General features: G+C 42.0%; 1 protein-coding gene across 12 annotated transcripts in view; it reads left to right on the top strand.

The window, feature by feature from the left end:
* Window positions 1–17,465, top strand: part of rnf220a (ring finger protein 220a) — a 138,510-nt gene that overhangs the window by 48,165 nt on the left and 72,880 nt on the right. For 6 of the 12 annotated variants that reach the window (XM_084546994.1, XM_084547001.1, XM_084546998.1 and 3 more), the window contains exon 2: window positions 8,839–8,865. The exons of the other annotated variants lie outside the window; for them this stretch is intronic. In XM_084546994.1, coding sequence (XP_084403120.1) covers window positions 8,839–8,865 — 27 coding nt within the window. The remainder of the gene's footprint in view (window positions 1–8,838; window positions 8,866–17,465) is intronic. 12 annotated transcript variants of the gene reach the window in all.

Here is a 17,465-nt window from a genome sequence, read left to right on the forward strand (position 1 = left end):
ACACCACATGGTGCACACAGGCAGACACACACACCCTCTCACACAGGGACGCTCTCATATACACATTTGGCTTTGGGGTGTGTGAAATCAAATCTTTCCAAATCTCTATTCTGGCGTCACGGAGTTGAAGATGCAAACACAGATGATCACTGCTCGCGCATACACGCGCGCACTTTACATGCATGCGGGCATACACATATGCAAACACATGCATTTGATACACAGGCGCATACACATTCATGCAGATGCACACACAGAGGGGTAACCCTGGTAGATTTATCAGTGGAGGTCTGCAGCACAGTGGCTGCCTTTCTCATTTCATAGGCCACCGGGGCAGAACAGGCATGGGCTTGTTCAAATCCAACCCAGCAAGACCACCACATACATACACACACTCACATGCACACACACATGCATGCATACACACTTTCTCTTTAGCAGCTTAACAGATGCCAACCAGAATGGGTGGAGAGGATAGGAGAGGAGGGAGGGAGAGAAGAGGGAAGACAGAGACAAGCTGGTGGAAGGAGAAGAAGGTGAAAAATAAAAGATACTGAACACTTCTGAAGAGACAAGGGACAAAGAGAAGATGACTGACCAAAAGATGTAGAAAAAAAGAGAGTTGGAGCATACACACACAAAACGCCAGCAAACAAGGGAAACAGAGTGAAAGACACGTACACTGTGTCTGAAATATTTTGTGCATGTGTGTAATGTGCGTGTTTGCACATTCTCAATGGAGAAAATCTGTGTTTTCAGAGTGCAGCGCTGTAAGACCGAAATTTAATTGGATTCTTTGGAAATGATGCAGGCTTATTGGTGTAATGGCTTGCTCATGGTGCGGTTGGAGTGAGCCCCTGTAACAATACCTAGTGCCTCGTTAGCTTGACACACACACAAATGCGTACACACACACATATGTGTACGCACACACACACACATGCTAAAGAGAGTGTGTAACAAGCGAGTAAGACCATGGGTAGCTTTGAAGCTTTGATGAAGGGCCCTGTAAGCTGAAAATGGCTACTGTCTGCAGTAAGAACTCAGTTGGAGGACAAATGAGGACACACTTGTGTACACACACACACACCTTGCAAGTGTGCGTACATAGACACACGTGTTGTATAATTTAAATCAACTTTATCCTCCTAAGATAGGATATTTCTGTAGTAATTGGACTTTAATAAATGACACTAAAATGCTCAGTAAACTTAAGTACAGCCAAACCCTTTAGCTAACACTAAAGTTCCATGAAGAATGTAGTCTTTGGATGATTATCTGTCTTCGTTCCCATGGTATCAAAACTGACTGGGTCTCTGGAAACCCTGACCTGTTGTTCTTCTCTCTCCATTCTCTTGTCTTGTCATCCTCTTTCCTTCTTTTTTCTCTTCTCCCCGTGGTCATAAAGCTCAAAGCCCCCCAAGGAACAGCTGGTTGTTTCAGATGAGTAGTCAAACTCTTTACACCTTCTCTTGCATCCATTCCTCTTCTCTCAACCTTGGTGGCTCTACATAAAAAAAAGCCGGCAGCGGAGGTCTGGATGAAGGCAAGGGAGGACAGAAGGTTAAAGCATTCTTTGATCTGGCCGGTTTCAGCTGAGGGAAAATAAAGAGGCAGCCAGGGAAAAATATACAAGGCCCCGGGTGGAGCCTGGGCTTCACCCGTGGGAGGCGACCCAGAGGAAGAACCCTCTGTTAGGCCTGAGCGCTGCCCGGCAGGGCCAGCGTTGCTCGTGTTATTCTAACATGGTTAGCACATGGGCTAAACTCCCCAGTCATTTATTTAACACAAAGACTCCCCACAGTGCTCCCAGATGCCACGAGGCTAAAGGGAGCTACAAACACGTCATGTGAGTCGGACTCTACAGGGCAGCTTGTTTTTTACAGAGTTATTTCCAGTAAATGTTTGTAGGTTCTTGAGGGTGCATGGCTGTGCTCTGAACTGTCTGTGCTTCTTTACCTATCACTCACTGGGTAGTGTATATCTCTACTACTATAGCTGTCGGGGGTCCCTGGGCAAAAATGTGTTGCCGAGCACGGTCAGCGTTGTTATTTCCAGAGAAACCAGAAAGTCATCAGTCATATAGTGGGTGGAATGATTTTTTTGCAATGACTAAAAGTAGTTACACCCAGTGTACACATCTTTTTGCTCCTGAGCATCTATGACCTTGGGCAGTTGCTGACATTTGACAAGTGGTAATACAAACTTTTTGCAAAACACTTGTACAGTTTCCTTTGATTTTTGGCTTTGTGTTGTGTATTTTTCTTCTTCTCATTTGATTGTCCTGCCAATAGTTACTTTTAATTATCAGCTAATCTGCCAATTACTATATACAAAACCCAAGTCAGTATACTTTATTCAGATATTGTTTTATCCAACCAATGGTAAATACCCTATATATTTCCTTTTTTATCATAGGATAAAAAGAAGAGCTGCCAGTCTTTACATATAACAAGCTGAAACCACAGAGTTTTTGTCAATTTTAGTTGCTAAGTTTATTAATTTTCAGCCAATTGATTGATTCAATCACACAAATGGTTCGCTCTCCATTTAAGCCAAAGCAAAACACAGCAAATGAGTTCTTTATAACAGTTGATTAATGCTTTCCTTTTTGTACATGCACTCAGTCACACAAAGACACACACGGGATCACACATACCCATACACACATGAATAAAAACAGCGTGTGGATGCCAGTTGGACGCTCACTGTTTTAGCCTTGTGATATTTGGCAACCTTGTTCCACAAACAGACAGTACACACAATCCCCTGTGGGTAGCTAGCTATACCACAGAGTGTATTTGTGTGTGTGCGTGTGCATGTGTGTGTGTTTACCAAGCGGCAGCAGCAGCAGCTGTGTCAGTAATAGCTCTCTAAGCTGTGGGCTAATGACAGAACTCAGAGAACGGGACTCTAACATGGATAGATGTTTAACCCCATTTAGCCCCGATCTGGAGACCACTGGGCAAACACCATGCACGCGCATACACGCATGCACACATACACACACACTCACACACATTATCCCAACCCCTACTCCTTTTCTGGTGCTTTAGTTGTGTGTGCATAAAGGAGACAGAGTGAGAGACGTATAGGAGAATAGAGTGGGGTGGGGGACAACATCCTTCTCCCTATATATCAGTCCTGCCTCTGTCCCCTGTTCCCGTGGCAACAAGACCCCACACACAACGACCAGACCCCAAATCATCAACCTTCTCAAGACATACACACATACACACACACACACATACACAGATGCACACTCACACAAAGGCAAACACACACTGTCCTTTGGAGAGGAAGAGGGGGCAGGTGGTCACATTGGTAGAGTGTGTATGGGGGGTTGTTAGCTTTTAGGGTTAGTGTGTGTGTGCATGCATATGTGTGTGCGTGAATTGCAGCCTGCTCATCGCTCAGCCAGCAGTCTATTGTCCAGTCGCATGAAGTGACTGTGAGGTCTAATTAGCAAGTTAACAAGTTAAGAGGTGGAGTCTGTCAAACGCTTAGCTCTTTCACCCCGAGGGTCAGCCCACCTCCTGGGTATGTATATGTGTGTGGTGAGTAACAGGGGTTCTAGAGCCTGTCACCAGCCATGTTTCTGACCTTTTGAACATCCTACTTTAGCTGAGAGAATGAAGATCGACCAATAATATTTCATAAATTACCACATAAGTTCTTTTTTGTTGAAGCATATATTTTTTTCTATTTTCTGTGAACAGAGACATCTTGTCAATAACATGAAGTTATTTAGAAAAGTCAAGTGGATTTAACTCTATGCTTAATACACTTTGATAACATTCATATATCCATAGGTCAAACCTAGTCTGTTTACATGTTGTTTATTGAATCCGTTCAAAAACCATTGCCTGGTGGAGCCAGACTCGTTTTTTATCAAAAGGTGTGTCTTGTAACACACCATTATGACCAATATCATTTCCAACGTATGCAACAGTGGAACCTAACTAAACAGCTTGCTTATTCGACTGCAGCCATTTTGTTGGAAAGTCCGCCAAAATGATTTGATTGGCCCAGCAGATCTTTGCCAGAGCATAATCAGTTCCGAACAAAAAATGTGTTGTTGGGGTAGTTGGTCTGGTTTCCAGGCAACAAAAAACAATCTGTAAATACAAATTGTAGTTGTTTGTTTTGTGCAATACTGTTCCTTGGCCTGAGGCAGTAACTACATAGTAAGACGAAAGGCAAATTGTTGCCCCCTGCTTCTGGTCTTTGTGTCTTACATGTATGTTTTAAATACAACCCAAATAAACAGAAGCATGTTGGCAGTCGTTATAGCAGCATTGGCAGTAAATGTAGGAAAAGCTATGAAAGGACCAACAATATCAACTACATTGGAAGTAGTAGTACTCTTTTGAGCATGTGTTTAATCCACACTGTAATAATCAGTGTGGTAAGACGCTGGGTCTATTCTGGGCATCTTTATGAGGTTTGTCGAGACTCATTTGTAACCAAACCTGCCACAGTAACCGAAAAAAAATAAATAAAATGAGTGAAGTTTAAGTTCCTGTCTCCATCTTAACACCCGTCCCCACATTTCCTTGGTTTGCTTATTTGAGGCCTGGATTCCAGTAGTCTAACGCACTTAATGTATGTTGAAAGAAATGTTTAATTAAAGGTAATTATCACAGTGTGTTTTTTTTGGTAGTCTGTTACTTTCCCCATGTGACCACATTAATCCACTCTGTGTGTTATATTATGTCTGTTGCGTTTATTCTTTACTATAATTTCCATCCATTCTGTGTGAATGACTGATCCATCTTTCCCACCTCTCATCCTCTTGCTCTCTCTTTCTGTCTTATGCACTCTCTGTCTTTCTCCCTGTTAATCTGTCTGTCTCTATATCACTCCTTCAATGAACTGAAGCTCTCTACCTCCCACAAAGGCAGCACCATATTTCTCCTCTTAAACATCGGGGGCAATGCCCATTGTCTGGTCTGCAATGGAACTTGCCTACAATAGAGGTGGATGGCTCAATGTGTGTGTGTGAGCATTGGTGTGTGTGTGCAAAGTAGGGGTTCCCCCACCTCCCTTTAAGCAGACAAAGACCCCAATTTGTCACCTCATGTACAGCTGTTGACCGGGTGGGTTCAGTTAGTATGTGTGCGCATGTTCATATGTGTGTGTGTGAGTGTGATTGTGTGAAAGAGGGGGGAGGAAAAATAGAGAGGAGGTTAGGAGGGAGAAAATGAGGCGGGATACCCTTTTCTACCCCAGTACAACCTCTGAGGGGGGCACTAAGGGGGGCTAGGACGTTAGTAAGTAAAAGGGGGTAAATGGTTTTCTGTGGGAATGTTTGTGTAAGAGGACAAAGCAGCGGGCACTCTGTCGCTGTGTGTGAGAGAGTGAAAGTGTTTGGGGGGTAAAGGCAATGGTTGAGGGGGGGCAGCTCTTGGTTGAGGGGAGGGGTTTGGACACCCACTGCACCCTCCATCCTCTCCATTTATCCAACCTCTGCATCCTCTAAAATTCTCCATCACTGCTGTTCTTAATGCAGGAGTGGGAGATTGTGAGTGCATGTAGCTTTAAATGGATGCCTGACAATCACGTGTTCTTGATTCTTACAAGACAGTGTGATCTGATTTAGGTAGAAAGACACAGATCATTGAGAGGAGTTATAATGACAGATAAGTCACATCACGGCTACAGAGAATTCTTCTTCCTATTGGCTGGCTGATTGGCTAAAGTGTCATTTATGTAATTTTTTAGTAATGCCAATTTGTCTATAGAGGACCCAACACTACTATAGTTAGTCCAAGACACTGATTTAGCTGCTCTGTCACGGTCCCATCTTCACCCTCTGTTTGTTCCAGCACAGTAACTAGGCCAGCATCTGGTGCATACATCACATCCCACAGGTGCACAGTACTAACTTCCATACAACCAGTAGCAAGAAAAAACATTCAGTAAGCGATAAGTCAACATTTACCTAATATTAATCATCAAGTAGACTGTCTTACCACCACACTACTACTTCAAAGGCCAACAAGGGAAGAAACACTCTCCATGGTTCTATTGCAATGGCATGCCATGTGAAAATTTCACGTTCATTTGCTCTAAACCACTCAATGGAAACTCATTGAAATAATATTTTCTTCTTTGCAACATTTCAAGAGTGAGGTTCTTAGTCACCTGGTAACAGTATGGAGAAATGGCTACTGGTTATTAAGGAAATCCGAAAGTTAAAAAAAATTGGAGCCTACTACAGATTCAATTACAATTATCCCTTCCATTCCATTCGCATCCCATCATGCCCCAGGCCGTCCTCCCATTCAGCCATCAGCTCAGCGCCATCCTGCCTGCAGCCGTCTTCGTCCCCTGGCTGGCCCCTCATGTTGTGACTCCTGACAACTTCTCCAATTTGCTCTGCTGTGTGAAGAGGCAGGGAGCACATTGATATCTTCCCACCTACGCACACACTCAGCAGCAATCTTCTACCCTGCACATGCACACACACATACGCAAGCATGCGCACACACCAAAGTCATCAATATCCTCCCATTTATAAATGATCTGGCCCCGAGATAGAGTTTCAAACCTGCTGGGCCCTTCTGCCCCCTGCTTGTCACACACACATACACACACACAAAGAGTCACAGTCCTCATTGGTCATTGATCGCCTTCTCAGATTTAACACAGCTCCATCCGTCGTTTGAGCAGCAGTGGGGACCTCTGTCTCTGTCCATGATCATCGCTCTGTGTGTGTGCGACTGTTTATTTGTGCAGTCACATCAGCAAATTTTACCACACAGCGAATGAAGGTCAAAGGAGTAGAGCTAGAACACACTGTCATGTTAGACATTTTGCAGTGATTAACGCCAAGGAAAGAAGAAAACGAATAAGATCAAGACATTGAGAGAGAAAGTGTGTGTGTGTGAGAGAGAGGGAGTGAAAGACTGTATCAGTGTGCATGATCTATTCATCGATTTACGTCAAAATTTCTATTCATAGTGTCAGAGCATGCAGGCATGTGGGCCTTACCAGTCGATACATGGTCAGAAATATCACAGTGAGACAAAAATTCTCTGCTTTGTAGTCTTTATTGTGGTGGCATTCAGATTCCATTCATCAACAGAAGCAAGACTGCAATGTAATAACACTTAGCTACAAGTAAAATATCACAGTCAAAATATACAGCAAAATGGATCAAAAATAAATCTGAAATAATCTTGCAATGTAATGTAGCTTGAGATTGTACTTAAATATTGCCACTAATATTGTATTAGAGTAAATGTAGTTTCTTTCCCTGAAACATAATCTAGAAATGTATGCAGGATCACGATTGAGACTAAAGCCACACTGTGTCAAATGTTCCACTCTGTTATATGCAGAACATAGTTTAACACCTTTTAATGGCTGACATAAATCTTGTGAACAGTGTACTGTGAATTCAAATTAGAGAGTGTTTGATAGCAGATGTCAACCTCACACTCAAACTCACACTGTGCTGTCAGAACACAAATTTTTGACTATTCCCTTTTGTGAAAGAAGTGAATTTTGAAAATTTATCTCGGAATAAGCAACATACGCCAATCAGGCATAACATTATGACATTATGTGTGCCTGTGTGAGGCTGCATCCTGCTGGGGATGGCTGCTGCCATGAAGGAGTGTCATTGCTATGGGGTGGGGGTCCCTGGTCTGGTCTAGCTGGGTGGTACAAGTCACATCCACACAAATCAATGCCAGGTGCAAAAGTTTCCCAGTAGAACATCAATGTTATGTCCTTCTCCTGTGAGTGGTTTTAATGTTTTGGCTGATTGGTGTGTGTCTTCTATCTGGCTGTATAAGATAAGATGAAGTTTTCAAATTACAGCACAAGCTACTTGCCGTTAGGAGAAGGGAGTAAAAGGGGTAATTGAATGTGAAAGTGTTTTACCATGAATCTGGAAATCATCATCTCATTTATCCTCACTGTGATCACCAAATACATCTTGTAGTGAACCGCAGAATCCTTGCAAACATGTGCATCTTCACCATAAAGCCACACGCCGTTTGTCATTAACAGCTCACCTACACACACTCACACTCCTCCTCTGTCTCCCTCCTCATACTCCGGTGGGCTGTGGCTCACTGTAGATTCCTTAAAACCTGATCCTGTCTAAATTTGCAGGCCTTTCCTCATTGATTTCCCCGGGTGAAAATAAGAGGATAGGAAAGCATGTTAGACGTCTCCGGAATCAGAGCCAATCCATTAGCAACGATCAATACACTGGCAGCGGAGAGAGAGAGAGAAAGAGAGAGAGAGAGAGAGATGGGGGGGAGAGAAAGAGACGTGAGTGTTGACAAAACCAAATAAATATAGACGCGCAAAGAGAGGAGAAATCAGATTAGTGCTGAGAGAATCTAAGCACAACACTTTTAACCCCTAACCTAACAATCTGTGTTTACACCACAGTAAGGAGAGAGGGGGGCGGGAGGGAGACAGGGAGAGGAGCGACAGGGAGGAGGGAGTTTTGCGGTCGCATTGAGAGTACGTCTGTTCCCAACTTGAATTTAACAAGGTTCTTCTGTGTTGCTGGGTGGCATTAAAAAGCTGTACACCCTCACACACATCTACGCACACACTCAAGCAGGACGCACATAACTGTTGACATGCATGCTATTCACATAATTACTGTGGTGGAGAATAATGTGACTTTGGATTTACAGTCATCTTGCGGTGCTGTGAAGTAAGTCCTTTTCATATAAAGATCATTACATGGTTTCAGAGAGGCTGGATGTGGAAATACAGGCCATGTGCTGCTTAGTAATGTTTCTTTCTTGTCTTTCTTTCTCTCTGTTTTCCATGTGCCTTCTCCCTCTGTTTGGCTTCTCCTCACAGGTAAGTCCGACTATCTGTCTTTATTTGGTAAATAAAAATATCCCTAAACATAACAGCCATGTATTAATTTGCAAAGCGATCAAACTGAAATAGAAAAATATTCTTGATTTGTAATGTGCATCTACTCAAAAAAGCATGCCTGACAGATTCTGACAGCCTCTAAATGAACACGTATTCATCATTCAATCTCCTTTGAGTAAACTGAACACATAGACATTACATACAGCAGTCCAATATGTGGACATTCTTTTGGACTTCACCTACACACTCTGTATGCTACATAATGAGTCATGCAATGCACCCCACCTTCAAGGTTTCTCCCTCTCTACACACATCATCATCGTTTTAATCACTGTCAATGACAACTTGGCGTCCTCCAAACTGAACATATGGTCTTTGCATACGGCAGCGTTGTCGTAATGATGCCAGTATGAGCTCAGGAACTGAGTGTTTGTGATTGAAAAACACAGAGAGGAATGCAGACGGCCCTTTCTTTTAATACTTGATTTTGAGGTCACAAAAACACACACACACATGCCCACGCTCGGCTGCTACCCAGATGGAGGCACGACCTGGCAGAAAATAACTGGCACTGATTAAATATTTAGTCATCATTCAAGTGTCACGTTTTTGGACGTTTGGTCTGCTGCTGAAGCAGCGAGGCTTTTTGCGTGCAGACACAAGACATTTCTGCTTTCAAATTCAGATGGATTTCTAATATTTAACAGTCATTCTTTCCTTTTATAATATGGCTGGACTCACTAATTGTCTCTCCGTAGGTATCCACGTTTGAACTCAAAATTGACATATTTCTGGCTGTCAGGATATTAGTTTTGCAAGAATTCTCTCTAAACTGTCAACTCAGATTGTCAGACGTGTTTGCCCCAAAGTCATATCTTCTCAGATCTCAGATCTTCAGTTTTCATAACCGTTAAAATTCCTGTTTGGCCACAAAGGAAAAAATACAAACGATATTCTAATAATAAATATTTTCTTTAAAAGTAGAGTTTTTACTGGGAGCTCCATGTTTCCACTCTCAAACCTGCGTTTTAACTAAGGAGCTGGAACCTGAAGAAAATGAACATAGCTTAGCACAAACATTAGAAACAGCAAATGGAGCTACCGCCACCTCTAAAACCCCTTGATGAGCACTTCAGTGGAAAAAGTGGAAAGATTTTTAATTTTACATAAAACTATTTGTTTGCTGTTAGCAGCTCACAGCTTTGACTTCTTGGAACCTTTTGCTACTGTGAGGAAAGCAGGTAACCAGCAACTACTGGTGTATTATTGAAAAAATAAAAGGAATTGTTTAAATTACATTGCTATATTTTAGCATTATGGGCTCTTTATTTTTATGGGCTAGTCTCTAATCCCAGTCTTTATACTAAGCTAAGCTAATTGCTTCCTGTTGGCTTCATACTGTAGACTGGTAAGAAAAAGAATTCAAATTGTTCCTGAGGTCTCTAACCATTGTTTTAAATAAAGTCCATTATGGCATGGGTCCAGTATCAGATATTTTTAGAAATCAGACACCATTGTCAATTTCTGATAAAACTATTACGTTTGTTGTCAAAGCATCAATAAATGAAACCCACACAGTCTGCTATCATACAAATAAGTGCTTCTTGCAGTGTGCAGACTACATGCACATTCACACAAGCAGAAAATCTATACACAAACAAAAAAACAGCACATGCTTCAACATAACAACTGCAGGTTCCAGTTGACTGACTAACTGGTGAATAGCCTACCATGTGCTTGTGTGTGTGCACACTCATATGGAGCATAAATAACCCCTGTCTAGAACAGGAGAGGTTGGTACAAGTGTCTGGGTTGACTTTGTTACAAACACTTGAACACTCTGAAAATAGATGGCCATTTTTTCCCCCCTGGAAGATAATCACATTCAAGCGATCGTTATGCATTACCATGTTGTTCCCGTCAAAGTCTTATAGTGAGGAGTGAAGAGGCGTTCTCCTCAGCTCTGACTTTGATAGATGGTTCCCGTTTTAAACGTGAAATACTGATGTCATTACCTATAGATCTGTATTCAATCAGTGTCTTTTTTTAAGAGATACCCTCCAAAAGGTGGTTTGTGTACAGAATATCCTGTTAAGTTGAATTAGATGCCTTATTGTGCCTCAGCTTCAGTTCAAACACAAGCTAGCAATTTGTGTTTGACTCACTTGCTGGCAGCAAAGTATTTGGAGGAAAACAAAGGCAGGAGTAAGAGTATCATTTCTCTCTCTCTGTCTAGACTTTCTCTTTGAATGTCTCTATTTCTCTGTCTCCACCCTCCTCTTTACCATAACAGGATAACAAAGACATAACATAATTTCATCTGTAGCTCAAGTGGAAGTTAAGTACATCTATGGCCTTAACAGTGCCGACTCTCTAAAGTCCCTCCTTTCCTTTATGGCCTATTGAGCGAAAGATAATAACTAGTTTGACTATGAAGACACTTTGCTTTGTTGTCTTTCTCCATGTATCCTAATGGCGGGCGATTACCGTGCAATGACAGTGTCTGTGTCTGTGTGTCAAGCAGAGGAGGGTTCATGTCTGTCGTTTTCGAATATGCGTCTGCAATTGTGGGTGGTTGACCATGATAGCGAACAATGTCAAAGTGTTATCATAGTATTGCTGGTTGTTGATGGGTAGGCCTTATATATTCTCCATGCTAATTGTCACATGAGCTTACTTTATTATATAAGCACACATATTAATAGACAGGATGTTAATTCTGCATGCAGAATAATGAATCCCATGCAGTACACACTATAGCGTGTTAAGAAAGAAATTCTATATTTTAAAGAAGTCCAAGAGTCCAAAAATTACCTTTCCTTACATCATGTTAAAGTGAAAATGGATTTAATGTTACTGAACATGTTCAACCAAAATTATCTATAAGTACTTTATTTTTTCTTTTCTTTCAAAATTGCTAATTCTGTTAATGTGTTCTAATGTGTAACCTCTGTGGTTAAGGTGTAGTTAAATACGCTTCTTGGGTTCCTTGAAGGTCACTTTTGTAAATTGAATTCATGATTTATTTTTTATTGATATTAGGCACAGAAACAATCAGATTATCATCTAAGAAACATTGTTGGTACAGTGTGATTAAAACACCAGCCTCTGTTGTTCTCTCAGTTCTTTGTGCCCTAATTTATTTTATAATCTAACAAAGTTTGTTTAAGTTCTTTCTTGAAGAGCCTCTGTTGTCATATTCTGGTTACACTAATAACCATGTTGTTGAGATTAGGAAGTAAAAAGGAACACTGAGTCAAAGTAAACTATGTCCCAGTTTTTGTTATCCATTGTCCAGTGGTGAAACAACTGATGCAGCTGGTCTACTTAGGAAGTGGTTTGTACAATAGGATGCATGTCATTCAAAGTTATAACAAAGTATGTCTGTCTGGTTTAGATGGTGTCAGTAAGGCTTGTTGGTATAGGACAGAGGAAAAAGGAGAATTAAAAAAAGAAAAGAGGATACAAGAGAGGGGAGGAGAGGACAAGTGAAGAGGGGACAGGAGGAAAAAGCTATTAATGTTGCCTAATGATTAGTCCTGGTAATAGTTATCAGTGTTTTAGGGCGAATATTATAGCCATGTAACGAAGGCCTTGATTACTTTATTAGCCTCTTCAAGTCATTCGGCTAGCGCTTACCTTGTGACCCCCTCCTGAGATCCCCATACCTCTTTCCCTCCAAACCCTCCACGACCATCACCTCCACCTACTTCTCCTTCCCCATTCTCCTCTCCCACAACATAGCCCTCCTTCCCCCTATTTCCCGCTGCACCCTGTGATGATGAAATCAAATTAGGTGGACTGGATGGGCCTAAATCACGGCTCGCGTTGCGGGCCGTGACATAAAGAATGGCCACAACGAGGTTACCCAGAGTTCACGGCAGATAATGAAAGAGACAGGGAGGTAATAGCATGACGGAGTGGTGGGGTTCAGTACACTGGGGTGGAGGGGATGGGGGTTAATATGAGGGGAGGGGTGGAGGTTCATTTAGAGGGTACCTACCTATATGACCACTCCATCTGGTTAGGGACACTCATTCACCTCCTCCGTCGTCTCTTCTTTTCTCCACCTTTTCTTCACTCTTCTTTTCTCTTAAGTCTCTCTCCTGTCCTCTCCTTCATCCTCTGCCACTACCTCCTTCTCTCCTCTGTCTTTTTCTGTCCATCCATCCTTCTTCCCCCTCTCAGTCTTGATAGTGATAAAGGTTTCACACTCAATTAAGTAAAGTATCACCTAAAAGGTAGTCTAGCTGGCGTTATCAGGAGACATTCACTAAGTACTTCAGTGATGGTTAGCCACTTCCATAATGGCATATCTCTTCCAAGTCTATTTGTCAGAGAAAACCTCCAATGTCTACTTCTGTCATTTGGCTTGCTTTCATTGACAACCTCCTTTCTGTAACTGTATAAGTACACTATCTGTTCAAAACTATAGGAGCATCTACAGGCAGCAAAATGTAACCCACTACATTTTAGCCTCCAGTTTATTAGAATGTTATTCAGCAGATTTCAAAACCTGGCTGCAGGTGTTTACAATCATGATGTTGGGCGATAATGCCTGACAATTTATCCCAAAGGTCCCAAAGGTGCATTGTGTTGCAGTTTCCTTTAGGTCAGTCTGGGTCTTGGGCCACATAAAACTGGAAAAGACATTGATTAGACAATGGCCTGTAACTCTGCATTGTTATGTAGAAAAAGTGCTGCGACAAATTTGGAAGAACGCTGTGAATTAAAATGTCATTGTTTGCTATTTCTTTACAAAAAGAACCCTTGAAAAGAACAAAATGGCTTAGCCTGGACCAAATCACACAACATTCTGGACATCTACTTCAAAGTGTTTTCCTGAACTAGGAAAGAAATTATTGAATACAAAGAATTAACTAAAGAGGAGTGTCTACATAGTTTGTGTCTGTTGTGTATTCCCCATACACTGGGTGAATTAAATATATTGAATGATACTAGAAAACGCCCAAAAAGCAACACGTGGGAGATGTTTTTTTAAGTGTTGGGTGTTTTGGGGGATTTTGTAGCATGTATGAAGGAAAAGGTGTAAAAATTGTTGACATACTATAGGATTATGACTTGTACAGAACCACAATGAATTTAATGACTTCCTTTGTATGATAACAATGATTGCTATTTCTTAATCAGACCTTTTTAAACATTAAATGTGGACATAGTAAGATATTAATAACCCCTGATATCAATGCTAAAAATACACCTTAATTAAAACAGCCCTTATGGATTTATGATATCCCAAGTATCTGTATTTCAATATTTTGTCTAATTGAGGGCAATGATTTTCTGGAGATGTTTGGAATTCACATTGGATCATCTTGTCAGTTGAAAAAGACAAAACACTCAAAATGTTCCTCTAGAGCATTACCAGATGGTCGCTCACAGGTGTGTAAGTGTGCGTATGTGCTTGTGTGTCTGTCTTGGTAATTCTAACCTAACAAGACACCTGTCGCTGTTTACAGTCTGTTCCTCTGTTGTTTTTTCCTCTCATTACCGAATACCACCACATGAAGTATCCTGTTTTCACACACACAGACACCCACATGCTTTTAACACACACTGCCAGTAAGTGTGCTGTGACACAACAACATGAACTGACCCTTGCCCTTTCCGCAGAGATCATTTGCTTCCTGTTACTTTCAAAATGGTGCAGGTAGGGTAAATGAGATCACAGAGGTCAGCGTGGATTTGTTGGGCAGCTGCTAACCGACCAATTAGTGCGACTGCTAACTTGTAGCTTCATTTCAGCTTTTCAGCTAGAAATAGTTTCAGTAATAACAAGCCCTTGGCGTCCTCTGACTGCTATGCAACATATCTGACCATTTTTGACTTTCTATTATATGTGACAACTCTAAATGAATTGGGGAGTTGATCTGAGATTTGGAATATCAGGTAGCAGAAATGCTGACCACTGACTTTGTTAATATTGCAAATAAATCCACACCTTGTTTTGTATCTTGTGACTTTTGTGGAATTCAGTTTGAACCCTCAATGTGTCTTCCTCACCCCCGGCTCCCCCAGTGACCTTGAGACCACCTTGTCCTCTATTCACCAAACTGGGCTTTAATTCTGTAGGCTGAGGCGACCAAACGGAAATAAAAAGCCCATTATGTGTTGCCTGCGGCAGGGGCTTGTTGACTGGGTTTTATTACAGCGGGGGATGAGAGCGTTTGATGCCTTCATTTAGGGCCCCGAGCACCCGGCACTGACAGCGCTGTGACACTACTGGTCCCTGTGGCGCTGCTAAAAGAGACTTTGACAGAAAGAGACAGTCTTACTGTGTGTTTATGTGTATGTGTGTGCGTTCGTGTAATAGTGTGTGTGTGTGTGTGTGTGTCCTGGCTGTCTACAGTCCAGGTTGGCATGGTGAAACTCGCCTGTATAAACGCCCTCGTAAAGCTGACAGATAGACATATGTATGGATCCCCCATTAAAATTTTACTACTAATCACTATGGATAGCCTTCCTGGCTAGTAGCTGCCTCACAACTCAAACACACCCACCCTCTTGTGCATATTCACACAGAAATATGCATGAATGCACAAAATCAGGCAAATGTGCATGAGGGATAACTTCACTCTGTCACCTATTCATTCACCAACTGCCTTACTGAAGTTCATTGCATTGAGTAGTATACATGTACAATCCCTAAAATGCCATGTCATTTAAAAAGTGTCACTAGCAATGACATTACCACACACAATAATCTACAGTCAATTCCACACTGGCCCTAGAATGCTAAAATCTTTTACCACCTTTCAGCCCTTTGTTTTGGTTTCATTTGAGACACCTTAACTCTACTCACACATTTTTCAGTGTTACTGTGGTTTGGACTTTATTATATCATATGTGGCTCCATTAAATCAGTTATGGTCATTAGTGGTATGAGTGATATTTAATTAGCATTATCATAGTCTGCAATGTACCATAGCACCTTCAGTGCCACCAGCATGCTGCAAGGTCATTCAAATAAGAAGGTGAATCACGCTGAAAATACTACAGGAGGGTTCAAATTCTACTCTGTATGTCTCCCCTAACAACAGCATTATGCATTACTTTCCTCACATGGTGGGGCTACAGTAGGTAAAGTTCAGCAAGGGGTTGGCAGACTCATAAAAGTCTATGTTGCGTATCTTAAGACCCATCTCCGTTGTGTTAGAATGTTATCAGCTGAAGTGTCAGAAGGCAGTCAGGGGGCGGGAGTGTAGGAAATATTGTGGGAAAACAGTGAAGAGGTGGTAGGATACGTGTGGAATGTCAGGTTCCCTCTGTTGATTAACTAGATTCTTCGTTGACCTCTTTGGCATTCGGTCCATGTGACGCAAGTAACAGAGGCAAACCCTGTACTGAACTACGTGCGTTCTGATGTGTTCCAGTTGTTAAAAGCGAACCCATTTAACATTATACATCTCTGGAAATATTAACAAGCAATATAGTTAAATAAAAAGATTACAGATTCTAGCCCTGTGATAGACTAGCAACCTGTCCAGGGTGTAACCCACCTCTCGCCCGATGACAGCTGAGATAGGCTCCAGCCCCCCCCCCAACCCTTAACAGGACAAGCGGTTACAGAAGATGAAGATGATTACGGATTCTTTCTATGAAGATGTACAGCATGTACTGTTGAATCAGTGTGGATAAGGTGGAACAAGAAAAATAGTTATAAGAGAGAAAATATATAGATGTCAGTGATGAAGACTTGTTGCCATTACTGCCTGGAAAAATGTGACAAAGTCCTTTTCTGTCCATCCTCTCCCTCCTTCCACAAATTCCTTTCTCAGGTGAAGCTGCATGAATTGACCAAGGCCAAAGTTACTCTCAGTCTGCCTTGTATTAGTATCATTTAAACCTGTTTTCTGGGCCACCTGTGACAAATGTGTGTGTTTGCGCGTGACGATGTGGCGGAGTAAATAAACACATCGTTGGGGAGGTCACGGAGGCAAAGGTGAAACAGCGGTTGCAATCGATACCCTTAGGGCATGTGTGGGCAGGTGTAAGTGCAGCACCCCTCCTCCCTCTGCCTTTCTGTTCCTAACACCGTTACCCCACTTGTTAGCCAGTGAGGGGCGACCTCACACACTCTCTGAAATGCACCTGACTAATGGGCTGTAATGAGAGGCAACCAGAGAGGGAACCTTCTTTAACAGCTCGCCCAGGGGACTTTGTGTGTGTATGCATGTTCATAGGTCGTTGAGTGTGTGTAGATGTCTGCATGTGTGCTTATAGGTGCAGCATGGATGACCCTGTTACAGCGTCAACGTATCCTAATATCATTAGCTGAGGCCAGTGTGAGGTCAGGCTGCTGTACGTAGAGCATCCTTACCCTACTTACAGTAGAACCCAGAGGGCATATTACAGGGGTAAGACATTTTCCTTGTTATCACAAATTATTACCTGAGTTAACGATAGATTTTATGGTACAACAATTTATCCATCCCCCATTTTCCTGCAAATAGAACACAGTGGAGGGTTTAAGACAAACACAGGATCACTTAGAAAACAGTTGAAGAAACAGGCCGGGCATGAATAGATTTTTTTTAAAGCTGTCATTAAAAAACAAAGCAAAACATGTAGACATAAAAATGTTG

This window comes from Chelon labrosus, assembly GCF_963514085.1.
Source record: "Chelon labrosus genome assembly, chromosome: 6".
Lineage (NCBI taxonomy): Eukaryota > Metazoa > Chordata > Actinopteri > Mugiliformes > Mugilidae > Chelon > Chelon labrosus.